The sequence below is a fragment of the Heloderma suspectum genome, chromosome 4 (genome assembly GCF_057233095.1).
Source record: "Heloderma suspectum isolate Gila_16-S chromosome 4, 16-S_ref, whole genome shotgun sequence".
Taxonomy (NCBI): domain Eukaryota; kingdom Metazoa; phylum Chordata; class Lepidosauria; order Squamata; family Helodermatidae; genus Heloderma; species Heloderma suspectum.
This window is the reverse complement of record NC_139461.1, coordinates 250,077,491-250,104,855: the sequence shown is the minus strand read 5'-3', so window position 1 is coordinate 250,104,855 and position 27,365 is coordinate 250,077,491. Positions and strand designations below refer to the sequence as shown.

Genomic DNA, 27,365 nt, shown 5'->3' with positions numbered 1-27,365 from the left:
GGTTTCTGCAGTTTCCTATAGAGCTTGTGGTTAGGCCATTTCCTACACAATTGGAAAGCACCGTATTGTTGATTTTCATAAAGTTGCACTGCATTGTCTAAAGGTCACAAGAATGGAAGGAGCAGCCTGTGACGAATGTCGAGTGTACAAAGTGCAAAGCATCATGTGAAGGTGTTCATCTTCATACCTGCATGCATGAAGATAGATACGCTGCAGCTATCTCTTTTCCTCACCGAAGAAATACGGCTTTTGCAAGTGTGGACTGGCCTGTGTGATGAGAATTCTTCAATTCCCATCTACGACTCAAACCTCGACAGAATGCTCTGGCCCCATTCATCGGCCAAAGGGACAAGAGCCACCAACTGCTATTCAAGCAGGAACACCAGCAAGGGAAGATCGCCCTGGCCCAAAGTGAATTTAAATACCCGCTTGCAGCTCTCCACCTTGTTCTGGCCTTGGAAAACTGATCTCCCTCCTTCTCAGCAGAGGCAGGCCGGTGGTTCCGATGTGGGTGGGGCTATGCAGCCATTCTGGGTTTCAGTCAGAACTTTAAAGGAGCTATCCAAGGTGCTGAACCTATTTTGGGGATAACTGGACAGCTCCTTTAGAGTTCTGGCTGGTTCTGACTAAAACCCAGAATGGATTCACATCCCCACTGAAATCAGAGCCACCAGCCTCCACTGCTCCTTTTCACTCCACGTCCCACCCCTTGAGTGTCTTGTCTTTTCCGTTTGTAAGCCTGATGACAGGACCTTTCTCTCTTTCTGATTGATGTGAACTGCTTTGGGAGACAATAACTGTCTGAAAAGCAGGATAAAGATGCTAACAACAACTACTGCAGCAGCAAAACGTCCTGAAAACGGTGTCAGGGAACTGGCTCTCTGACTGGGGGCAATTAAAAAGAAGTAAAAAACAAAACACAATGCTATATAATTTATACCCTGCATTTTCTTATCCAACAACAAACCTAAAGTGGCTTGCAAGTTAAAATCAATAAAACCATAGACACAGACTTCACAAAATATGAAAAACAAAAGAAAAAAAATAGGAATAGGGAAAGAAAATAACACACATACAGAGCACATGAAACTGAAGGACAGACAGAACGGACTGCAATTTGATCTAATGCTCACTTACGCAGCTTTGTCGTCATGAAACTGGTGGGGGCACTGGCTGGCCCTGTCCCTGCTCCGTTGTAAGCTCTGACTGCCATGTGGTACTTTGTGCTGGGGTGGAGTTCTGTCACGTGTGCTGAGTTGACCAGGCCGGCTGTCCTCACTCTGTCAGCAGCCTCTTCTTTGTCCCCATGTTTCCAGTACCGGATCTGAAGACAGGAATATATAAGGGATATGGGTTCCTCAGGTACTGAAACGTATTTTCATTCGTCAGCATTAGACTGTTTCCAATGAACAGCTCACGTTGGTTGCTCCACAAGAGAGGATTCTGTTATGTTATGAGGGTAGTTATCATCTTGAGTTGAGGAAGGGAATCTGTTTCTCTGAAGTGGCTTCACAAGCAGTTGCTGTGGTTCCAACCATGCCAGTCCAGTCCTTCTGTGGGCTGCCTCCGAACCGGAGCCATGCTCAACTTCCAGTCCTTCCCATCTCTTACCTCATAGCCCAAGAGGACTCCATTCAAGTCACGGTGTTCCACGGGATCCCAAGAAACATCCATTTCTGTGGCCATAACTCCCTTGACTGTAACGTTAGAGGGAGCCACTCTTGGTTCTGTCAAAATAAAATGGCAACAACATTTTACGGGAGAAGCCCTGTCATTACAGGCAAATCCAATCCAGCCTGGAAATATCTATGAGGCAAAGATCAGAAGCCAGACACTTGGTCTGCCATCAAAGGACAAGGCAGGAGACATCACCTCAGAATGTGATTGATTAGCTTCATTAGGTGCTCTTAGGAGAAGGAAACTGAACTGAGCCTAAGCAATGCTGTATAAAACATCATTCATCCTGATGATCCAATCCCAGCCTACCTTCTTCAGCAGAATGCACAATGGACACCAGGCTCTCTGGTCCCTCCCCTTTCCTGTTGAAGGCCTTGATCTTCACTTCAAATCGTGTATAGGGCGCAATGGTCTCGTTGCGATAAACGTAATGTAGCGATTCTGCATGTTGCACGAGTGCGGTCTTCCAGGTCTGGGTGCCTTCTTTTCGGAAAGCAAGCAGATATCCAAAGCCATCTCCATTTTGGTACTCCCGTTTCATTGGCTGACAGAGAGGTCAAGACCAGAAAGAAAAGGAAAGAGAAAGATCCCACCACATTGGTCTGGGTTAAGATTTGATATTCATGTCACATGCTACAGATTAACATATTCAGCGAAAGCTGCAAGAGGGCAACCGGAGGTAAATCCAGTTTTTGTGAACCGCCCAGAGAGCTTCGGCTATTGGGCGGTATAGAAATGAAATCAATCAATCAATCAATCAATCAATCCAGACTCAGTGGACTTCACAAAATAGACAGGTAATATTCACATGGACTAACCTCTGATTCTCCTTTATTCTGCTAATATTAGGTCTTAAGGAATGATCAGAGATTATTCCATTATTGCTATACATCTACATTGATATCTCTCTCTCTTGTGTGTGTATGTATACACACACACATGATCCAGATTTAAGCTGGATCAAGCAGGCTGGCAGATGTGGGCTTCCCTGCCCTCCTTCCTATGACAGCACCTCTACCATCCAGAAAATGCTTCACAGACAGGAGAGCCTGCTGAATGGGGTGAGCTGTATGGGGTGAGGGGAGTGGGGATCCCCCAAAATCAGGTGGAGGGACCTGAGGAAGGCAGATGCTAGATCCAATGCCAGATATGTAACAACTACCTTCACTGAACTTGCTTATTAAAAAAATAATCCACCATGTAGAGCTGGCATGTACATTATAGTCAACACAGAGACACTGCTGCAAACAGGATGTCCATGGCAAGCCAATCTTACTTGGCAGGTAACGGTTAAAAGAACTTGTTGCACGGCACTCAGCCACCATGTTTTGAGACTCCACACATGGCACCACGTTCCTGGCAGCCAGAGGAGAGGATGAAGAGCGGCTCAAAACATAATGGCCAAACTCTGCTTCAAAATGGGATGGGATAGGCAGAGATGACTTACCGTATGAAGGCTGCTTGCCATCACTTGCCATATGGATCACTTGCCATATGGAGGCTCCCGTGGTAATTGCAGTGTGCACTCTAGACCTTCATCAGAATACCGTAATCCATATGTGCATTTATTTATTAGCAATATTTATATACCACTTCTCATTTGAAAGAAAACCCAAAGGGGTTTACAAAAGAATAAAAAGCAAACAAAACAAAAATGACACACACATACATACCCACACACAAAATAACATGAGGCTAGTACAAAGATAGCTCATGGCTGGGGAAAGCCAAAGCAAACAGGTACATTTTCAATAAATGCCTAAAGCATGCCGGTGTTGAGGCTCGACACACCACAGAAGGGAGATCATTCCACAGGGCAGGGGCCACTGCAGAATAGGCCTGTCTCAATGTCACTGCCAAAAGGAAATCTGGAGGCTGCAGCATAAACAGGGCCTACCCTGAAGATCGTAGTAGCGTCGGAGGTTAGTATAAGGGGAAACGTTCCATATCTATATATTTACAGTCAGGGCCAGAAATATTGGAACAAGGATAGCTGTTTTGGCAGTTGGCCTCTGTACACCACCACATTGAAGTTGAAAGGAAGCACACCCAGATGGGAGCAAAGTCAGGACTTTCAGCTGTAATTCAACGGAGTTTGACAAAAGTGGGGCACTAACCATTCAGGAAGGACAGCCAGTGGCATACACACCCCCCCCATTGTTGGTGGCTCAGAAGTAATGGAACAAATGGCTGACAAGCAGCTGCATGGCCAGGTGTGGCCTGTTTCCTGGGCACCCCATGACCAAGCAAGCAGGTAAAAGGCCTGGAGGTGGTTCTGAGTGTTACATTTGCATTTGGTAGCTGTTCACTGGAACCCCCAACATGAGGTCCAAGAGGTGTCCATGCAAGTGAAGGAGGCCATCATTAGGCTGAGGAAACAAAATAAACCCACCAGGGAGATAGCAAAGACAGTGGGAGTGGCCAATACAACAGTTGGGAACAATCTGGAAAAGAAGGGATTAACTGGCAAGCTCAGCAACAGCAAAAGGCCTGGAAGACCACGGAAGACCACTGAAGTGGATGGCCGCAGAATTCTGCTCATGGTGAAGAGGAACCCTTTCACAACATCTAGCCAGGTCAAGAATGCTCTTGTGGAGGTAGGCATGTCATTGTCTACATCTACAGTCAAGAGACGGCTTTATGAATGTAAATACAGAGGCTTCACAACAAGGTGCAAACCACGGGTAACGCTCTAGAACAGAAAGACCAGATCAGCCTTTGCCAGCAAACACCTAAAAAGGCCTGCCCAGTTCTGGAATAAGATTCTTTGGACTGATGAAACCAAGATTATCTTGTACCAGAATGATGGGAAAAGAAAAGTATGGAGAAGGAAAGGAACAGTTCATGATCCAAAGTATACCACATCATCTGTCAAACATGGTGGAGGCAGTGTTATGGCATGGGCATGTATGGCTGCCAATGGAACCGGGTCACTGGTGTGTATTGATGACCTGACTGCTGATAAAAGCAGCAGCATGAATTCTGAAGTGTATAGGGCTATACTTTCTGCTCAGATTCAGCCGAATGCTGCCAAACTGATAGGACACTGCTTCATATTGCAGATGGATAATGGCCCAAAACATACAGCAAAAGCTGCCCAAGAGTTTCTGAAGGCAAAGAAGTGGGATGTTCTTCAATGGCCAAGTCAGTCACCTGATCGCAACCCAACAGAGCATGCTTTTCACTTACTGAAGACAACACTGAAGGCAGAAAGACCCACAGACGAGCAGCAGCTGAAGGCAGCTGCAGTAAAGGCCTGGCAAAGCATCTCGAGGGAGGAAACTCAGCATTTGGTCATGTCCATGGGTTCCAGACTTCAGGCAGTCATTGACTGCAAAGGATTTTCATCCAGGTATTAAAGGTGATCCTTGAGTTTGAAATGATGTTGGTTTGTTCCATTACGTATGAGCCACCAACGATGGGGGTTGGCTGTACTCCCTGAATGGTTAGTGCCCCACTTTTGTCAAACCCCTTGAATTACAGCTGAAAGTCCTGACTTCGCTCCCATCTGGGTGTGCTTCCTTTCACCTTCAATGTGGTGGTGTACACAGGCCAACTGCCAAAACAGTTATCTTTGTTCCAATATTTCTGGCCCTGACTGTATATCCCCGTGCATGCACACACACACAATTTCAATATTATTTTATAGGCAGGTGAATTTTTGTCAGGGGCCTATGGTGGCTACTAACATATTGCCAAAGATTAGACTGAATGTGGTTTATTCCCATAAATCTAGTCTATATAGTGTTTGCAGAGAGAAATCAGGGGTACAAAGTGGTTTGCCCACAGTAACACAAGGAAATGCAGATATCGTAATCTCAAGGTAACATGTTTAACTACTTGACTATCTTTAATGCCACTTAAGACTCAACCCTGATTAAAAGAAGAAGAAGGGACATCATTCATGTGTTTAGAATGATTATTTTGCTTAGTTGCCTATTTCTAGAAGAAACACAACCAGCCTCCTATTACCCAGAAACTGATATTCATCAGGAATGAAAACACAACGCATTTGTGTGGCCTATGGCCAGCTTACCGTCCAGTTGATGATGAGTTCTCCAGGCGCTCCTCCTCCTCCACTGAGCCCAGATGGTGCAACAGTAGGGGCTGTTGCATTCCCCAATAAGAAAGACAGAATGCATGTTAAGTCAGAAAGCAAAAGCCGAACGACGCTGAAAAAGGAGCACCATTTCAGAAAGTGGCGATGTCAGCAGCTATACCATGAGGAAGACTAAATAACAGCTCATTAAAGAAGAGATTCACACAGTTTTTTGATCTTTTGACTGTGAAATATGATTTATCCATTTTAAATATTTAAAGGAGAACTCTTTGGTATATCTAAGAAAGCCCAAGAAAACACGAACCAAAAAATATCAAGATAACTAATCCTTAAAAAAAATTAATGGAGATTTTCTAGTCCTCATGGAAATGTGAAGGCCACACAAGTTATAGGCTCATAGAACTAAACAGCAGTTGACTGTGATATCCACTGGAACAAGGGCAGAATTTCTGTGGGCTATTACCTCATTATGAGGATTATGGGTAGTATCCAGTGTTAGTGCCAAGTAGAGTAGATCCATTGAAATGAATGGGACTTAACTTAGTCGTGGCTAAGTATCATTCATTTCAATAGGTCTACTCTACATGGGACTAACGTTAGATACTACCTTCTCACAACGCCATGCAGCTGATCCTAGATGTCATTTTTTCCCTAGGAAAAATGTATGTACTCACCAGCTTCTTTGGTGCGGATCTTTGCAGATGGCACACTGGGGTCTCCGACTCCAAGGATGTTGCTGGCCAGGACCCGAAATTCATAATCCATCCATGGTATGAGGTTGGCCACTTGGGCCGTCTCTGAGTTGCCTTCAATATTTGCAGGATCTATAACCCAAAAGCACAAGAATAGAACAAATAGAGCAAACAGCGCTAAAGGGAGAGAAGTGGCACCTCACATCGAAGCATGCTCAGTATGGGCCACTGCCCTCAAGACACTTACTGGTGCGTACTTGCTTCCATTTGGGGAAGACCAGACTGCGGGCCTGGATGACATACTTGGCGATAGGACTGTGATTATCGAAGCCTCGACTCCAGCTCAGCTGCACAGTGGTGTCTTTGATGTCCTGCACCACCAACCCCCCAGGAGGCCCTGGTGGACCTACCAAAAAGACAGAACATCAAAATCAACAAAAATAATGACATCTAAGGAATTTGGCTCAACAATATGAATTCTGACAGCTATATCCAAATTCTGAGAATCTCTGTTTCTACTTGTTTGTCCTTTCTTTAGTATTTATGATGAATCCATTCCATGATTTTATCTAGAGTGCCAGACTAGTGGGCAGTTACAGACTATCCATCCCACTGAACTAGAAAAAAGGAGTCTGTATTGTAGGATGAAGAAGGCTATCGCTGGCTGTATGTCTGCATATTAACCAGAGACATTTACAGTGCAGCCCTATGCATGTTTTCTTGGAAGTAAATTCCATTATGTTCAGTGGGGCTCATGTGCATAGGACTTCAAGGCACTCTTCACCAATTCCCCCTTCCCTCTGTGCCACCTCTCATGCTGCTCTGGAGGGTCCCCTGGCCCCCTAGAGAAGCTTTTCAGGAGGCCAGGGGGCTGCAGGGGGATGAAGGAATCACGAAGGTCACCTGCCCACCCCCTTCCTCCACCACAAGTGGAACTCCACTAAGTGCTACTCAGGATCCAACCCATTATGTTTATACTACCACTTAAAAGTAAATAACACACAACATTTAAAAATCAAGGGCAGTATCCAACACTGCTGATCCACTTATGCTACTGATGTACCATGAGCATAAGTGACCTCTAGTGGTAAGCCAATAGTGTAAGCTGACAGAACGAGTTAACCCAGAAAACTCATCACACCAGCTCATGCTGTTAGTGTACCCACCAGAGGTCATTTACGCTAGCAGGGCATCAGTACTGTAAGCCGACCAGCAGTGCTGGATAATGCCCAAACAGCACAGCAATGTGTGTGAACAGAATAAACTTCTGAAAGCACAACAGAGAAAGTAGGTCTTAAGCTTTTTCTGGAAGGATGACAGAGAGGGAACCAAATGGGTTTTCTGCAGGAGAGCTTTCCAAAGTTCTGGGACTACAACAGAAAAGGCCCTAGACCTCATGGAGGCCAACCTCATTCATATAAGATGGCATTTTCAGTAGAGCCTCATTCACTGATCTTAAGTCTTGGGTGGGTTTCCTCCATGCAAATTAGCCCTATTTGTAAATACTTGTTCAGCATTTGTTAATTACGAGACATTTAGGGCACAGTTTGAGATTCTGTGTTGCTGTCTTTCTCTTATTTGGAGTTTTAAAATTAAAACAAAATCTTCTTAAAGGATACATTCCATCTCAGCCAGGAGTTTTCAGCTCATAGGAACAACTAAGTAAAATTTTACCCCCTGTGACATATGGTGTTTTTGTTCCAGGGCCACAGGTCCCCCACCCTGGTCTAGATCATTCATGATCTAGCTCAAGTTCAGAAAAGGGCAACTAAAAGGGCTGGAGCAACTCCCTTATGAGAAAGGTTGCAATATCTGGGACTACTTAGCTTAGAAAAAAGGCATGGGGAGACACAATAGAGCTGTACAAAATTATGCATGGTGTGGAGAAAGTGGACAGGGAGACATTTTTCTCCTTCTCTTATAATACTGGAACCCAGGGTCATCCCATGAAGCTGATTAGCAGGAGATTCAGGACAGATAAAAGGAAGTGCTTCTCCACACAGCGCATAGTTAATCTATGGAATTCACTCCCACAAGATGTAGTGATGGCCACCAATTTGGATGCCTTTATTTATTGCATTTATATCCCGCCTTTTTCCTCTTGCAAGGAACCCAATGCGGCTTACATGGTCCTCCTCTTCTCCCTTTTATCCTCACAACAACCAGCCTGTGAGGTGGGTTGGGCTGAGAGTCTGTGACTGGCCCAAAGTCACCCAGTGAGGTTCCATGGCCGAGTGGCGACTAGACCCAGGATCTCCCGGCTTGCAGTCTAACACTCTCACCACTACACCACACTGGCTCTCCCCCTTTAAAAGAGGGTTAGATACATAGAGCGCACTGCAGTAGTCTAATCATGAGGTTACCAGTGTATGGATCACTGTGGCTAGGCTATCCCTATCCAAGAATGGGCACAGTTGCCATACCAACTGAGGTTGGTAATGGGCGCTCCAGACCACTGAGGTCACCTGGGCCTCTGGCTTCTGAAGGGTTCACTTCCTGAACTGCTGTGTGGAGAAGAGAGTGGCCTTGAAGAGATTGAAGTTGGCTGTCCTCCTTCAGGCAGTGGGAGCAGGTACACAGGACAACATGTTTGGACTGGTCACTCCCAGGACCAAAGAAACAAAAAAATTACCTCTTACAACTAGACTGGCTGATTCAGAAGCACCATCCACCACTGTCTGGGCTGTGCAAGTATATCGGCCGGCATGTTTCAGCTGAGCATTCAAAACCAAAAGGTCTCCAACATTCTCTTTCTATGAATGGGAGAGAAGAACCGATAGGAACAATGTCAGAACCAAGCTGAAAACATCACAATAGGGATGTATGAGAATTTTGTTTCAGTTTGTTAAGCATCAGAATTTGCCCCATACACAACCCTGAGTGCATTTCTCGGCCAAACCTTACATATTCCCAAACATGTGATCGCTTTCGAATAAGGTGTTCACTGGAAAAATACACTTTAAAAATATGCATTTTGGGGGGGGAAATACACATTTTCACACTTTAGCAAAAGGGGGAAAGGTATCCATTTGGGTGTGTACTTAAAAAAAAAAAGCACAGCCAAATGCACCCTTTTCTCCTGCATTGAGCAGGGGGTTGGACTCAACGGTCTTATAGGCCCCTTCCAACCCTACTATTCGAGGATTCTATGATTCTATGAAAAAGAAAGAAAAAAGAAAAGGAACAGGAACGAGGCAAACTGAGCTTCAAGGTGGAAATCAGAGAACTGCAGCGAGTTTGAGCCTTGCTGATTCTCTCACTCCTACATCACAACACACAAGTTTAGAAGGAGAGGCAGGCAGTGGAAATCTGGGATGTGTCGACATGAATTCGGAAGTAGACAAATGATGATATACAGCACAGAACAACAACAGCTAGAGGTGGAAGAGCCTTTGGTTCTCCACATATCGTGACTGGCTTTCTGGAGATTATAGAGGAGCATGGAATTTGTTCTTTCTGGAGATTATAGAGGAGCATGAGATTCTGGAGATTTGAATCTTTCTGGAGATTATAGAGGAGCATGGAATTTGCGGTACTCACTGTACTAGCTCGTTTGTAGTGACCTTCAGCCTTGCTAAAGTCAAGAAGAAAGTCATCCAGGCACCAGGTAAAGGTGAGATCCATTGTTGGGTCATGAGAGGCATGACACTGGAGTGTTATGTTCTCACCCACATTAATGTCAGCACTGGACGGCGCAAGAGTGATTTTAGTGGCATCTGCAGAAAAGCAGGTGAGAGAACTATTCGTTATAGGTGGTTGCTCATGTGCATCAGTGCCATTAACATAACACAATAAAGGTATCTTTGCCCTTCTAGAGAAAGGTAAAGATAAATTACAACCTGGACATCGTAGATTTGCGTGTGTGTGTGTGTGTGTGTGTGTGTATGAGACTAGGACAGCCCAAAACACCTTTGTTACAGTTTCTCCATCTCCAAATAATCTATCAGAAGAATTACAACATTTTCAGCTTCAGCCAATTGTTCCTGGTTACCTTTTACAGCAGGTGTGGCCAGATTTCAGGCTTCTTAGTAGAACCCCAAGATCCATCAACTGGAGCCAGGTACAAAATAGTGTCTGGGAGATGGGTGGAGCCAGGTACAAAATGGAGGCTCAGGGGGCAGAGCCAGCTAACTAGTGCACCCTTTGGGCTATTCCAGACTTCCCCAAACTGGTGTCCTCCATATGTTTTTGATGTCAGCTCCCACCAACGCTAGCCAGCATGGTTAATGGTCAGGAATGCTGGGAGTCCAAAGCATCTGGAGGGCACCAGGTTGGGGAAGGATGAGCTAGATGCTGGGGTGACCTCCATATTTCAGTACAAATTTACTTCTGAGTTACTACAGATCAGAGATTCTAAGACTCCAATTTAGAAGGAGGAGGGGAAAAACCCCTTTGTTGCTATTGTTAAATAATCCAGAGTCAGAAACCCTTGATCATCTACTGCAAATCATCCAGTGATTCTACCTTCTGCCCACTCACTCCTATTTTACAGGTTGGTTATAGGTTGAAGAGAAAGGATGTTTTTCCTTTTAATTACTTCAGTGAACTAATGACATGCTCTCCTCTTGCTCTCATATCTTCAGGGTAGAAATGTTTACAAAATGTAGCATTAACCTTTGCATGATTACATTTGGCCCCAGCAGAAGGAAAGCATTGCTTACCTCGAACTGACAGGATTCCTGTGCTGTTTGCTTTGCCCATGAAATTCTCAGCAAAGCAAGTGTATTTCCCCTCATCTGACTTGGTAATATTCCGAATAATCAAGGTACCATCTGGAGTAATAGTTGTGCTGCAGTGGAAAGAGAGCCCACCAGACGAGAGTTATATATAATACTGGCAAGCACAGACCACTGGGTAAAGCTACTGGGCATGGAGCATGAAGACACTGACAATTTCTGCCAAATGTCTCGGATAAAATGTGTCAAAAACAGTATTTCATACAATACTGATCTTCAGCTGAAAGGCTGGGACCCACGAGTGCAGTGATCTTCATGATTTTTCCAGCAGGAGCCACTTTGGCTCTAGGCATCAACACTGAGGCCACTTGGGAGCTTCCCCAGGCTGTGGAGGCACTGGTCAAGCTGGGATATTGTGCACCAGACCCAGCTGGAGGCTTTTTCGGAGCCCTCTCCCCATCCCTGTCCACATGGTCCTCAGTCAGTCTGTCATCAAATCACCAGGCAGGCAAATTTCGACAGGCTCACTTGGCCTTTGCATTGGGATGGATCTGTTTCTTGTTACTGAGGGAGTGCTCTGCTCTATTCAGTGCTGCAAAATCTCCCAGTGAAGGTCCACAATGCTCCCTCCCTCTTGCCTGGATATTCATTTTGCCTTCCACTTCCAGACCACCACTGCAGATAGCCAATGACGCTGCTCTTTGACTCTTGGGCTTCACCCCCAACATGGCTAATTGGCTGATTGCCCCTGTGTGCCTCTCCCTCCCCCCACTACCACCTTACAGCTGAGAAGTGGCAGGTCTCCTGACCCCCCCACCCCTGAAACTTCCTCTACAGTAGCTGGCCCACCACTAAAGTAAACAACAAGGCAGAGAGCTAAAGAGCACCTGCTGAGAGTGAGCAGCTTCTGCGGGGGGTGGGGGGGGGAGAGAGAGAGAGACAGAGGAGGAGGAGGAGGGCCCACTTGAGGTGATTCAGAGCTGCCAGTGGCTGTCAGGCCTTGCAGTGAAGACCAGTGCAGAAGGGGGTTGCACCTCAACATAAGGTAGGCCACAGCAGTAGCAGCACCATCCTGCTTAGTTTGTGGGGTTCAGAGACAGAGAGAGAGAGAGAGAGAGAGAGAGAGAAAGAGGGGGTGACTAAACAGTGACAACTAAACCATCTAGTCCTGCAAGATCCAGTCCCTGGCCACCTGTTCGGCTCCTCCCCACCTGGCCTGAGAGGGCAGGGCCCTGACTGACCTCCGTTAAAAGGCTGCTCCTGTTGCTCGGTGTGCCTAGAGACCATCATGGTGGGTTCTTGTTTAGGGGTTGTTGCTGGAAGCAACATTTAGTTCTGGACAAGATGTATTTTTGCTGCTATTTCTGTTGCTAGGCCTTAGTATGACTTTAGTGGATTGTTTTAATTTTAATGTATATGTGTTATTATGAAATGTTTTTGTTATCCTATTTAAGTTCTGGCATGGCTTGTGATTGTTAGTGAATTATCTTGAAATAACCATCTTGTGTGGCATGTGTGTTTATTTATTACACTTCTATACTGCCCAATAACCAGATCTCTTTGGGCAGCTCACAGAGGAGGATACTTCTTCACAGTTCCAATTCTGCTTCTTCCTTGCTGGCTTTTATAGACAATGTAGGCTGTACTTCCAGTTCAAGAAATGAATGCTGAACTCTCAAATTCCAGCAGAACACCTACCAGTTGAGGCTGGTGGCTCTGATGTCAGTGGGGTGGTGAATCCTCTACAGGTTTCAGTCAGAACCAGTCAGAACTCTAAAGAAGCAATCCAAGGTGCTTCCATACCTTGGATAGTTCCGTTAGAGTTCTGACTGAAATCCGGAGCGGATTCAACACCCCACTGACATCGGAGCCAACAGCTTCCATTGACACCTACAGATCAAGATTCTTTGTTATGCTGCCATTTAGATCAATGCACCTTCTAAAGGAGCCAAAGCAACCAACAGAAAACCATACAAGAAGCAACTGCTTCTGAAGAATCAATCCTAAGCATGCTTACATGGGAGCAAGCGCCATTGACCACAGTGGGACACACGTCTAAGTAAGCATGCATGGATCAGGAGGAACATAAACTCAACTCGGTCCCACGCCATCATTTAGGCAACCAAGGCACAACCTGTGGCCTTAGGGCTGCATGTGCCCTCGGCTAGTCCCTGTGTGGCCCCTAAAGCTGGCAAGACACACACACTCCGCCCCCAGCTGTCCCCTGCCTCCTGAGATTGCTTTTTTCCTGCTGGTAGTAGCACCAGAGAAACAACCATCTTGACAGTGATCGCTGAGGGGTGGAAAAAGCTTTCACCTCCAACCTGCCCGCATGATCCCTAGATCTCAGTGGGTAGGGAGGAGAGGTTTCAACCTCCCCATCCTTGCACACTGAGATGTCTGTTTATGTGTGTGCGGGGGGGGGAGCAGCAAAGGAAGAATATCTGTGCATGTGCAGCCTCCCCCCGCAAGCCAACATAGGATGTGACCCTTGGGGCTGAAAAGGTTGCACACCTCTGATTTAGACTAACCAGAAGCCAGAAGGTGGACAACGTGTTCCCCTCTCAGAAGTTTTGGCCTACAACTCCCATGTTCCCTCACCATTGACTATGCTGGCTAGGGCCAATAACCAAAGCATCTGGCAACGATCAAAGCATTGCCCACCCCTACAATAAGGTAAGCCTACAAAGAAGGAATGCATGCTCAAGGCTAGAAACGTCTAGCTAGAAACAAGCATGGCTTTTGGTACCTGGAAGTATTGCTCAGAACTTCAGTCCCTTTTGTCCAGAGGATACTGGCCTTTGGTGCCGCTCTTGGCTGGCAATGGATGATAATTTCTCCACCTCGTGCTGCTGGTATCAATCGCCTCACAGGGTTTAGCCGAAAATCTGGAGCAAAGGCTAAGGAGGGAGGAAAAAAACAATTAAGGAGCTTTTACATATGCTGAGCCATGGGAATGGTAAAGGTGAGTTTCCAGTGGGTTCTAGAATGGCACAAAAGTAAGAATGACATATATCACTGCTTCGGTTAAATACAGCCTTCCATTCTTACTTGGTTACCTAAAATGGTTTTGTAACAGTGAGGTGGCCCATGGTTCGGTAAAAGGGAAACAAATTCAAATTCATGGACCTCTAATTAACTGAACTAAATGAAAATTCGATAATGTTTTACACTCCAAAATTCTGCATGGTGAAAGTTGGACACTTATTTATTTATTTCATTTCTATACCACCCAATAGCTGAAGCTCTCTGGGCAGTTCACAAAAATTAACACCAAAGAGCACACAATAAAACAATACAAAATATATAAAATATTAAAACCACAGTAAACAATACAACCAGAATAAAACCTAGCAGAGGTACAGGGATTTAAAATACAGATTTAAAACAGCAAAGCTAAAAGTCTAAAGAGCTAAAATGATACAATGCCTGGGAAAATAAAAAGGTCTTCACCTGGCACCAGAAATAATACAATGTAGGTGCCAGGCGAACCTCACTAGGTAGCTCATTCCACAGCTGGGGTGCCACAGCAGAAAAGGCCCTCCTCCTAATGGCCACCTGCCTTATTTGAAGCCTAAGAAATACTAAATTGAAACGGACACTTTGAAGAATCAAAATATCAAAGCCAAGTATTATGAGTACTACAAAATAGCTACATGTGGAACTTTGAATTTTGAAGATAAAGTCTGCTGGTTCTGAGAGTGAATTCAAAATGAAAACTTCAAATTTAGGAAAGTTGCTGAATTTGACATTTCATTCAGCTGTGTGACTTATGTCAAATCAGCAGCTGTTTAGACATTTGCTCTCTACACAGCTTATTTCTGTCCCATCCTGTCTAAGCAAGCAGTGGGGGGCAAAATTATTGACTTTCTCAGGCCCAAGTAAGAAAATTTGTATTTCTGAGGATCAACACAAGAGAAAATGGTGTGGCAAATTGGACGAGATAACTATGGCTGGCCCAAGATATTTTGCTGCCAGAGGTGAATGATAAGATCTTGCGCACATACGCGCGCGCGCGCACACACACACACACACACACACACCACATACAGAAGCTAAACAGACTGGCAGCTGAATCTTCAACACAGGTGATGGGACAGCATCCTCCACTACACCTGAGGGCAGCAGGCTAGCTCAGAGGGTACAGGGCAAGCATCAAGTCATTTGCCACTGGGAATAATTGGAGAGCTCAGGAGGAATGACCAGTGGTGGTGGTGGTGGGGCTACTGCTGCCTGAGGCTGTTGCCTCAGCCTGCCTAATGGTAGGGCTAGTCCTGGCAGATAATTCATCTCTATTCATCTTGCATCTTATATCAGTACTACATATATTATAAAGCCTGCTGGTGTCACTGCAGAGACAGGCACATTTTTACTGTTGGCTGCAATGATGCCTTGATCTTTGAGAAGAACAAAGGGACAAATGAAATAGGCCACCTAATGCGAAGAGAAAAGTCACTGGAAAAGACCCTGATGCTGGGAAAGATTAAAGGCAAAAGGAGAAGGGGACGGCAGAGGATGAGATGGCTAGATAGCATCACCGATGCAATGAATATGGACTTGAGCACGCTCCGGGAGACAGCGGAGGACAGGAAGGCCTGGCGTGCTGTGGTCCATAGGGGCATGAAGAGTCAGACACGACTGAACGACTGAACAACAACAACAACAACAACAACAACATTCTATTGCTCCTTAACCAAAACTGATTTTTGACATTTCAAATTAAAAACATTTGAGGTTTGCATTTTCAGAGCTGGATAAATAATTCCCTATCTAAATCACATTGGCCCTGCCCATATAATCCCTAGAAAGCCGGAACTTACCTTGCACGTATAATTCAGCACTTGCATAAATGTTGCCATGTTTGTTCTCTCCTACACACTGATACATCCCAGAGTCCTCCATTGTTAACTTTAAAATCCTCAAATCCCCACTGTTCACTTCAATGCGATTCTGTACAGACAAGAGGATTAGGTAGTTAGATGACAACATGGAGCATAAAATTCAAGAGCCAGATACTCAGAACTGAGTTTTAATAGAGATCATCATACTACCTCTCTCAATGGTGCACTAGCTGTGTTGTTCAACATATGCTGGGTATATCTGCCATGTTATTTGCCTGTTCGTGTGTGTGTGTGTGTGTGTGTGTGTGTGCACAGAAACAGTGCAATGACTGAAGTACTGCAGAGGTAATCTCTAAGGATATGTGCCCACTCTGAAAAGTAACTGGGTAGCATCCAACACTGTCATTTTGCAAACTCAAATAGCGCTAGCAAAGGTCTGCTGAATCTTTTGGTTGCACAAGCATTTGCACAACAGGTTGAGCAACCACTTGCACAATCACACTTGTGCAAGTGGAATTTAGTTGGATTCTCCTCTTGCACATAGTTTGGAACCTAGTTTCGGCTAACATACCACCATTTGAAAGCACAATCCCAGTTGGATACTGTCCACTGTTTAATATTCTGCTTGCCCAAAGCAGGACATTTTCCCCAGAGAACAGTGTGAGGAAAATGAATATGTTACAGTCAATGTTCTCAACCGAGTCACTCCATGGATGTACGAAGCCAATATTTCTATGGGGCCCAAACTACCATGCCCATATTGCACCCAGTGTGTCACAGACAATTTCTCCAGGCGCTCTCACCCTAGAAGTACACCCTATTTCTAATTTGCAGATGCTAATTGATTTAAAGGTATGCAAAATGTAAATGGGACCATTGACATATCAATTTTTTTTTTTAAGACTAATGGTAAAAATATCTCAGTCACTTTAAAAGAGGTAACAAAGCTCATATAGGGGTACAAACATTTTTTTTTTTTTTTAAGGAAAGCCAGGGCTTCAGTTCTCAATGCATTTTGAACTAATTCTTCTGTTTCATGGGAACAGCTATTGAGGCTGCAATCCTGTTCCCACTGGGAGTAAGCTCCATTAAACTCAGTGGGCATGAATAGGCATGTATAGGATTGTGCTGTGAAATGAACACAATGTTATTCACACAATTGCTAATTGTGTGATTATTAAAAAAGCCAAAAACAAATAGCAGCTGTGCCTAGGGGGTGCAGGAGATGGACCGGGATCACAGTGCACAGAGAAAGAGGGGATTTGATCCTTTGCCTCTGCCACAGTCCCAATGCAGGCTGCCCTTCCCCCTACAGCTATCTGCAGTTGGGAGGAAATCGCCCACTGGCACCCCTGCTCCCCATGCTGCAGTTCTGATCCAGACTGGCATCCCCTAAGGCTGCCATTTACTAAAAATCAAAAAAATCAAAATCAAAATCATGCAATAGCTAACTGCCTGAATAACATGACTTCTAGTTTTCTGCCAGACAAATTCTTTCCATAGGAAATTGCTGCCTGAAATTGTTTCCATGTAGCCAGTGCTTTGGGTTTAAAGGACTGAGAGATGATGGCTGCATTTATACCTTGGGATTTGGTGCCATCATCACAACTGGGGTATGACTGATTGGAAGTAGGGTAATTACTTTGTTAAGATACCCAGTCTAACTGACAAAAGTTGCATCTGTTTATGTGTACATGATGGAAGGGATAATGGAGAAAGCTACAAGAATGGCTAGATTAGATTACCATAGTCTTTAGCAGGTCAAGACAAAGGTCAAAGGTACAGTTATAATTGTCATTTGTCAGTGGCAGATGAGATACCTGGGAAGTTAATGGTCGTCCGTTCCATAGCCATCTTATGGTAGGCCTTGGCTTGCCAGCTGCAGCACAACTCCAGTGGAGGTCTGATCCAATGTCAGCCTCTCTGTCTGTGATGACCTTCAGCCATTCTGGCTGAGCTACAAAGGAACAAAAGAAGAATGGCATCCTTGCATTTCACACAGAAAGCAGTGAAAGATCCATGATGTTCATGCGCGGTGGTGATTTATCACAATATGCAACCTCACCACAATACATTTCATTACCAAAACCTGGATAAAACTATGCTTTCAAAAAGGGTTATTTACTGATTACATTTCTATACTACCCAGTAGCTGAAGCTCTCTGGCTGGGTTCACAAAACAAGATTTAAAACCATTGAATACAATTACAAATATACGTTATGGGACAAAACTCTTCCTGGCTGTGGCACTGCCGACCTTTTGACTCGGAACTAAAATTTCGTAAGTTTGTGATTTGCTCAGATTTGTCTCACCCCTAAAACCTGCTTATTATTTTGTATTTGTTATTTAGGGATCCCTTGGCTTTCACCTAACCTATGCATTATATAAGAGTCTGAGAGGTTCCTTATATGGAGACTGGCTTCCTCTCCCTCTCTGCATCATTCAATGGTCAAGTGAGCGGCCTCGGAACACCGCAGTACTGTTGTAGCTAAACAGGTACAGACCTAATGACTGCCTGGACTGCTGAGAGCCCCAATCTAAGCAGTGCTGAGCATTCCAAGGATATAAGTATAATAAAGAAAATGGCAAGCTGTGCCTTGTGAAAGAACCTGCTGGGGTGCTTTACCTTGGATGATGATGCGGCCCCGATAGGTATCTTTTCCTTGGACATTCTCGGCTTCACACTCATAAGTGCCCTCATCTTCAAAGCCAACCTCTTTAAACTGCAGGAGCGGCTCAGTTGTGATCCACTTGGAGGATTGGCTACCATCCAACTTCCGCCATTTTATTCGAGGGACAGGGCTAGATTACAAAAGAGACATCTGTAAAAGTGCCCTGCAAGCTTCAGGGGCAATGTGACAGCAGCAGCAGCAGCTGCAATGCAATGCAGTTGCACTGCTACACTTCTCCTTTCCTCATTCTGGGCAGCATCTTCCATTTTTTAAACTGTCTACGCTTTCCTCTGTGTCTTATTAACTACCATTTCCTTATCTCTCTGAACCCAGAGTTCAATTTACACAAACAAGAGACCTGCTGGCAATCAAGCCTGCCTATAAATAACATCCTGACTAAAAAAATCTCTATCCTCCTCCCAACCTGGAATTCTGAGGGCTGCTTGCAGTTACTTGTCATTTTGTGTGGACTCTGCACATACTCAGAAGCACTTTCATTCATTACATCACCCATTCCAGGGCAAACGGATAGAGAAAATTGTATTCAGGTGATTAAAAACCCAGCTTACAAAACAGGCAAACGTAGAACAGTTCATTAGCTCAAATCAACCACTCTACAATGGAAGGAGAATGAGGCTTCATCAAACATTATCTGTCCCATCCAGACACTGTGGGCTAGGATTTCCAAACTCTTTGCAAGGCAGAGGCTCTCTGTTCTTTAAAATGGTAGCTCACCCCTTCCTTTCCCTTCTGTATTCCTGATCCTTGGAAAAAGAAAATACCTTACCAAATGCTTGATTACACTAGCCTGCAACTTCTCTTTTGTCACCAGCAAGAGGCTAAATGCAACCGACACAACTACTCACTTCCCAAAGGCAAAACACTCCAAAGCCACCAGCTGCCCAGCCAGAGCATAAGTATCAGAAGGAAACTTGGCTTTAATGCTTGGAGCATATGGTCTGGAATCTGTGGAAAGGAGGAAATTGCAAGGGGTCAGGGCTTGAGAGTGTTAAAGCTAACCATGCAGGGCATTGCATAGCACAGGCCACCAAAATTATTCATCTTCTTAAAAAAACACTTTTGAAACCCAAGGAAGTATACTCAGGGGAGCATTTACTTCTAATAGTTACTGCAGGGCCAGTTTTTACATTACTGCTGCCACATGGTTATATCCTACACTGCTCTGGCACACTTTGAAATGCCAGTGATGAACTAAGAACCAGGAAATCTTGGCTCACCTTTGCTAGGAACCAGGCAAGGACAGCCCAAGACATTTTGCTGCCTGAGGTTAAGGACAAGACAAAGGACATCTTGAACATAAGAAAAGCCATGCTGGATCAGGCCAAGGGTCCATCTAGTCCAGTGTTCTGTTCATGCAGTGGCCAGCCAGCTGTCGACCAGGAACCCACAAGCAGGACATGAGTGTAACAGCACCCTCCCACCCATGTTCCCCAGCAACTGGTGTACATAGGCTCACTGCCTCTGGTACTGGAGGTAGCACATAGCCATCAGGACTAGTAGCCATTGATAGCCTTTTCCTCCAGCAATTGTCCAACCCCCTTTTAAAGCCATCCAAATTGGTGGCCATCACTACATCCTGTGGTAGAGAATTCCACAGCTTAACTATGTGCTGTGTGAAGAAGTTACACAGCACATAGTTGTTTTTTAGTTGATTTTGCTCCTCCCTCACCCCTCAATTCCATGCTCAGAAGCTGACCAGAGCGGCAGTTGAAATTTACTTCAATGCTTGCTATGGCACAGCATCCTACAAGCTGAATATGAGCCAACAATGTGATGTGGCTGCAAAAAAGGCAAATGCTCTTTTGGGCTGCATTAATAGAAGCATAGCTTCCAAATCCCAGGAAGTACTAGTTCCCCTCTACTCAGCACTGGTTAGGCCTCATCTGGAGTACTGTGTCCAGTTTTGGGCACCACACTTTAAGAAGGATGCAGACAAACTGGAGGGGATTCAGAGGAGGGCAACAAAGATGATCAGGGGACTGGAAACAAAGCCCTATGAAGAGAGACTAAAAGAACTGGGCACGTTTAGCCTTGAGAAGACTGAGGGGAGATATGATAGCACTCTTCAAGTACTTGAAAGGTTGTCACAGAGAGGAAGGCCAGGATCTCTTCTTGATCATCCCAGAGTGCAGGACACGGAATAATGGGCTCAAGTTACAGGAAGCCAGATTCCGGCTGAACTTCAGGAAAAACTTCCTGACTGTTAGAGCAATACGACAATGGAACCAGCTGTCAGGAGTGCCCTAGCGGCCTCTTTCAGTACACTCCAATAGCCAACTCAAGACACAGACAAAAGGATTCTTTTCAAGGCTTTAATCCTTTTACAACTCAATGACTCTTTCAGATGCTAATCACCAGTGACTAAGCAATGAACAGCAGAGTAGCCTATGCTCCGGGTAGGCAGTTGGTCCCTGTTTGAAGGAGAATCACTTGAAGACCCTGAACTTATGGGCTAGGGAGAGATCCTCCATCCTTCCCTTGGGTCCATGGGACGCGGCCGCTGCTTGCGCGCCAAACGGGCACTACGCCTCCTTTCCGCGCCCTCCATTGCTCGTCGCTCCCTGTGTCTGCATTGAGCGTCTAGCGAGCCCCCCTCCTGCACTTTCTCACTGCCAGGGTCACTATCTATCTCAGGAATGCTGGCAGGAGGAATCTCTGCCAGCTGCTGTGCCTGTGAGGGATAAGCTGGCTCCTCTCCCACGGATTGCTGATCCTCCTCAGAATCAGAACTGCTCTGGGGTTCTATCAGCTCAGTTTCCACCCTGACATCAATTACCTAGGGAGGTGGTGGGCTCTCCCACACTGGAGGCGTTCAAGACGAGGCTGGACAGCCATCTGTCAGGGATGCTCTGACCTGGATTCCTGCATTGAGCAGGGGGTTGGACTTGATGGCCTTGCAGACCCCTTCCAACCCTACTATTCTATGATTCTATGATCCTCTCCCATACCTGAGGACAGCAGGCTTGCTAAGGAGGTGCCTGGAAGTGACACGGCACACAAAGCTCTATCACCCAACACCTCACCATCAATCTCCCCATCACTCAGCATCTGCTTCCTGAAGCGGCCACCTCACTCTGCCTAATGGTAGAGCTGGCCCTAGAGCTAGTTAGGGACACAGGATGCTGCCTTAGCCCGAGTCAGATCATGGTTCCATTTAGCTCAGTATTGTTCACACCAGGGGTAGGCAATGTGATACCTGTGGGTACAAATGCGCTCCTAGACATCTTTCTTGGCACCTGCCAAGGTGTTCTACCCCTCCCATATTTTTAAAAATTAACACATTTTCTTAGTGGCAGCTGGAGTTGCTGTGAAACAGGATTCTGTTTCTGCTGAAAACAGTGTCTTCAAATGAGTGGTTTAGTGTGTTGAGGCTCAGACGCCATCTCTGCCTTGTAGCCAGTCTTTTGGGCAGGTTCCTTGTCCTCTGCCAACCTCCCATGGCAGCCGTATTGTGGTGGTGCCCAGGATAGTTTCTCAAATTGCCGAATGTGCCCACAGCCCAAAAAAGTTGCCTACCCCAAGTCTATACTGATTGGCATCAGTTTTCCAGGGTTTCAGTAGAGGTGTTTCTAAGCCTTACCTGGAGATGCCAAGGACTGAATTGGGACTGTTTACATGCAAGGCATGTGCTCTATCACTGAGCTATGGCTCTTCCTCCCAGATGATTTTAGGCAAGCCACTCTTTCTCAGCCCCAGCCCCAGCCCGGTCTGCTAGAAGGGATAATAATACAAATCAAGAAGTCCCAGCACTTCGATCCTGTGAGTTCTGGCTCCACTGCACCACTGGTGAGACTGAAAGGTGGTGCGGCTCTGCTAGATAGAATATTTGCCTCGGTTCTGGCTTGCTTTGGTTAAAATTCCTGGTTTTTTCTTTCTTTCTTTTGCTGTAATTTCACAATAAAAAAAATTAGGGGAAGAAATCCTGTTCAGCCACAAATTAACAGGCTGCTCTTCATCAAATCACTCATTTCTCAGCTTTTATGCCTGTCAAATGGCAAGACAAGTGACCAACCTAACAAGATCGTTGGGAAGAGACTGCGATGTGCACAATTAAAAGTACTGCATGAATATGAAGGGTGGTGCTCAGCTCAGTGGTGCAGCCCATGCTTTGCAATGCCCAGCTCTGTACAAGGCAGCTTCTTATGCTCCTAAAAGCAGAAACGTTCTTAGACTGGTGAGGAGCACAAGAGTTTGCATGTGATGGAAACGACAGGAAAGCAACTCTTGTTTCTTCCCTTTTTATGATGGCTATAAGATGCTCTCTGTCAAAAGTTCTCTAACTGAGGTCCAAACTAGAGGTCTGTGTATTTTATTCACCTTGTCAGCCCTGTTCACGTACAAAGTAGGGGATAGAGAACATCTATTTTTTCATGAAATTCAGTGTGTTGGCGAGGGAAGTGAAAACACACACACACACCCCTCCCTTACCTTGCTGTGGTCTATTGCTTCAAGCACTCATATCCTCAGCCTGGCTCATTTCCCATATCAGAGCTCAGCTGTGATTCAAGCCATGGATCACAGGGAAGGGGAAATGGTCTTGCTCTCTTCATTTAATGAAAAAAATAACTTTCCCACCCCTGATTTATATCTGAATGGGGCAAACACATCAACAAACAAACCTGGTTATCCTGTCATGTTCAATTTGGCTGTGAGAAGCAACGTCGCATGACAAATAGAAGATTCTACTGAGCTGTCTTGGTCACTCAGCCTCCTGCTGCTTATTTGGAACTCCCCTACTTCCCCCTTTATACAGATTAGGAATGGAGTCTTGGCTTATAATGCTCATTCCTTTTCAGCCTTTAATTTATTCAATCCCACCCCGACTCCAGCACTGAATTTATTCAATTCCACTGCTACTCCAATAGTGCATATAATATGCTGTTATAAAACATATTATAAAGCTTGGCTTATATCACTATAAGATATTTCTAAAGGTGTAGCATTGTTGTTTTTGAATAATAAAATAAAAGACTATGCTTACACTGCTTTTTATATATATTTTTTAGAAACTAAAAACAAGATAGACATGGGTGTGCTTTACATAGTATGTATCATTTTAGATACTCCCTGATGAAGATTCTCCGAATATATAGAGGTAAGGCAGTAAATATACAGTTTGGTACCAGTGGCTTCTGTTTCCTCCCTACACTTCCTTACTGCAATTATTGGCCCCATGATTTTATGTTACAGTGGGGGTGTTTGGACCATTGCATAGGGAGAAATAGCCATCATCCTTCAACTCTGCCCCCATGTGTGCCATGCACGTGACTGTCATTTGCATAATTCCCTGCAATGCAGCGCAGGTTGGCATGTTGTCTGAACCCCACGTGTGCCGCGGCGGGCTTCATACCCACACTGCAACTCCTACTGCAAGTCGTGGGTTGTAAGGTGGGCATGAAGCCACCTCCCCATGCCACACTCCAGGTTTGGATGGAACACCAACCCGTGCTGCACTGCAGGGAATTATGGAAATGGCGGCCATGTGCGTGGCACAGGGAGAAGCCATGATGGCTTCTTCTCCTTCCGTGATTATCTGAATCCAGTCAGAATTTGAGACATTACAGCCATGACATTATATGATGAAAACTTTGTGGGTAGGGAACACAGCTTATGCTCTACTAAGCTGAATGTAGCTCACCGACCTTGTATGACGGCCTGCAAGGTGTTCAACAACCTTCCTATTTTTGCAGTCTCGGGTAGGCAAGAAAAGCAGGTTTATTGAAGCCCTCATGGAGCACCGTACATGGCTGGCAAGTTATGTTTGGCTTGGTGGGTCACAAGTTGTGCAGGCCTGTTTCAGAGATATGACCAACACAAGCTAACTGTTCAGCAGGTGCCCAGCTGTTTTGTACCCTTAACGCACTGACCTTCTCTGACAAGATTGAGCTGAGAAAATGTGCTAAAAACACTCTTTTGAATAGAGTCAATGTGGCCCGTGGCAAAGCAGGAGTAGTTGCCAAGATCAGAGGCCTCTGTCTTAGCAATGTAAAGGTTTCCGGTGGTCTGGGAGATGAAGCGCCTTCCATCTGCTGGGATGAAGTTGGGGAAGTCATTCACAAACCAGCGGTATGCAAGCCCTGTGTGCAAATAGGGAGAGCGGGTAAAACACTGGCTTTTCTGTATCAGAGTGATGCTGGAAGGTTGACCTCAGCAAGCTATTTCCCAGACTGAGACACAACTGTCCAGTAGCTATTCATTCATTCTGCACCAATAGCCTGCTATACACTACTGCCTTACAAACAAAGGGACAAAATTGACATATTAGTTGTTATTCTAAAGGGGATACACATTTCTCGCACAATATTCATTTATACAGAGTTGAACCCAATGCCCTCAAAATACTAGATGAGAACTTTGGGCCTGCTACTGGCTTTTTCATTTGATACTTGGTACATTTTCTCCAGCTTCTCATATCACAGCTTATGGGCTAAACTTTAACGGCCCCCTTGACTCTCAGCAGGATGTTCTGAATGTTTTCATTTTCAGAAATCCCTTTCTCCCCCTCCCCACAAGAGACACTCTTCTCATTTAGTGCTACCCCCTTACATGCAATGTAGTTCTTTGGTAATCGAAACCTTCAGCGTGGAAACTAGAGATGAACCAAACCTCCATCAGGGAATTATTCAAATACAGATTTGCCTAGCTACAGAACATTGATAACTGCAATTTCTACACATACTAACATAATCAGCTTCTGACATGCAATCTATAGCAGCGCTTAAAAGAGCCCCTTTCCGGATTTCATGTGAGAATTCCAGGATTTGTGGCCACAGAATTAAAGATCACAGGCACTTTGAGATGAACAAAGCAATTCATGCTTGTCAAAACTCTTCTGATCTCAGCTCCCTGAACAAACCAGAAAGCATGGGCATTTCTCTTTAGATTTGGTATACATCTCCAAGGTTATCACTGCAACCATAGGGACCAGGCACAAATTTTTAGGCAAAAGGGGAATAAAATTAAAATCTGCTTGCTTGCTTTCAAATTTTATTTCAATTTCATAGAGAGATCTTTTTGTAATTTTGGATCTAAAACAACACAATTACAGTATAGAGTCCAGTATATTATTTTATCAGACAGTGAGACATTAGAACGTATTCCTTTCCTCCTCCAGAGAGGGTCTATTTGTCGATCCATTTCTGCTGTATCAAGTGTCTTAGGGTGCAGTCCTAGGCTGATGCTCGCAAGCCTCTGAACTCGGAGGCCTACAGGCATCCAATGCAGAGCAGGGGGAGTGGGGGAGGCATTCCTCGCCTCCGCGCTCCTCCTGCCCTGCATTTTGACTGGACAGCGTTTTTCGCCCATCTAGCTGGGATGTGTTGGAGCTGGAGGGGCTGGGGAGCCTCAGGATACATCATATCCAGGCTTCCCCGGTCCCCTCCCCACCCACTGGCACTTTACGCCCTCTCCGAGGTTGCCTTTGCAACCTTGGAGAGGCAGCCAGCATGGTACTCTCTGACCCGGGTGTGAGAGGGAAGGGAGTGTGAATTCCTGGCTCTGAGGGCGGAGCGCTGTCTCTGTCAGGAGCGCCCTTGCTGCCTTCTGAAATCCTCATGTAGCCAGAATCAACACGCAGACAATAGGGCTCTTTTCCAAGGCTTTATTTCCATTCAACCTAATGACGCTTACAGATGCTAACTGCATGAGCCTAATGAGGGAAACTTAAGAGAGCTGCCTACTAGGGGTTTCTAGCTTTAGTGAATCAGTTGATCTCCATTTGGAGGGTAAAGGCGAGAAGCCTTTACCCTCCAAACAAAAGTCCACCACTTTCCTGTGGGGCATCGGGGCGCAGCTGTTGACGTCGCACCAAGCGGGCTGAGTGCCTCCTCTCGGCACCCTCCATCTCCCGCTTGTCTCTGCGCCGGCGCCTAGTGTCCCAAAGTTCCAGTTGTTCCTCCCCCTGCCTGCCAGGGTCACTACCACTCTCAGGAATGTGAGCAGGGAGGGACTCTCCCTCCAGCAGCACCTCTGAACAGCGCAGGTTCTTCTCCCATGGTTTCTATCTCTTCCTCAGAATCAGAACTGCCTTGGGGCTCTATAGGCTCCAGTCCAACCCTGACAGTCTCCAACCTTGGATCCAGGAATCCGAAAAAACCTATGGCCCCACAGACACTGTCTAGGGGTCATAGGACTGCTCCCTTACTTAATCATTCTCCTGTAGATGGAACATTGACTTGTTTCCAGTATTTTGCAAGGACATTTTTGCCAGGAACAACAACTGAAAAATTAGTGACTTTAACAGAAAAATAACTGCTTTATCCAAATTATTGAACAAAACCATTCAGACCAACCCCTAGCTGTTATTTAACAGATTACTCCCAAAATATGAGTGGTTTCCACCCCTCAACTGACAGCTCATTTTGAATGCATTGCCATTGCCTCACCTGGATAATGTGCGGGTGGGCTGCAAGTAAACATCACCCCCCAGCCCTCTGTAACCCTCACTGGGTCTCGTTCTTCTGTAGAAAATTCTTGCAAAACTAAATACAAAAAAAATAAATACATGGAGGCAATCAGACATGAGCTATGAAGGCCAACACTTTCTACAAATTAGATCTCTCTCAGCTAGGGAAGAAATAGCGCTAGTTACAGGTAATCATGCTCCCATCATATGAAAAGGAAATTAAATTGAGAAAGTTACAGCAGATGGCATCAGGAGCACTCCTCAGAGAATCTGCTGTAAATGAACTACATAAGTCAATACTATCCCTCTCTAATTGTATTT

The 27,365-nt window shown here is 45.3% G+C and overlaps 1 protein-coding gene across 3 annotated transcripts in view; it reads right to left on the bottom strand.

Moving 5' to 3' along the window:
• Positions 1-27,365, bottom strand: part of CNTN2 (contactin 2) — an 87,984-nt gene that overhangs the window by 16,621 nt on the left and 43,998 nt on the right. For all 3 annotated transcript variants that reach the window (XM_084853246.1, XM_084853245.1, XM_084853244.1), the window contains 16 exons: positions 27,025-27,120; positions 24,508-24,717; positions 19,486-19,585; positions 18,574-18,749; positions 17,767-17,903; positions 15,926-16,055; positions 13,855-14,005; positions 11,091-11,218; positions 9,970-10,145; positions 9,062-9,182; positions 6,677-6,835; positions 6,412-6,561; positions 5,714-5,784; positions 1,987-2,221; positions 1,612-1,727; positions 1,138-1,324 (listed from right to left, as the gene is read on the bottom strand). In XM_084853246.1, coding sequence (XP_084709372.1) covers positions 1,138-1,324; positions 1,612-1,727; positions 1,987-2,221; positions 5,714-5,784; positions 6,412-6,561; positions 6,677-6,835; positions 9,062-9,182; positions 9,970-10,145; positions 11,091-11,218; positions 13,855-14,005; positions 15,926-16,055; positions 17,767-17,903; positions 18,574-18,749; positions 19,486-19,585; positions 24,508-24,717; positions 27,025-27,120 — 2,343 coding nt within the window. The remainder of the gene's footprint in view (positions 1-1,137; positions 1,325-1,611; positions 1,728-1,986; positions 2,222-5,713; positions 5,785-6,411; positions 6,562-6,676; positions 6,836-9,061; positions 9,183-9,969; positions 10,146-11,090; positions 11,219-13,854; positions 14,006-15,925; positions 16,056-17,766; positions 17,904-18,573; positions 18,750-19,485; positions 19,586-24,507; positions 24,718-27,024; positions 27,121-27,365) is intronic.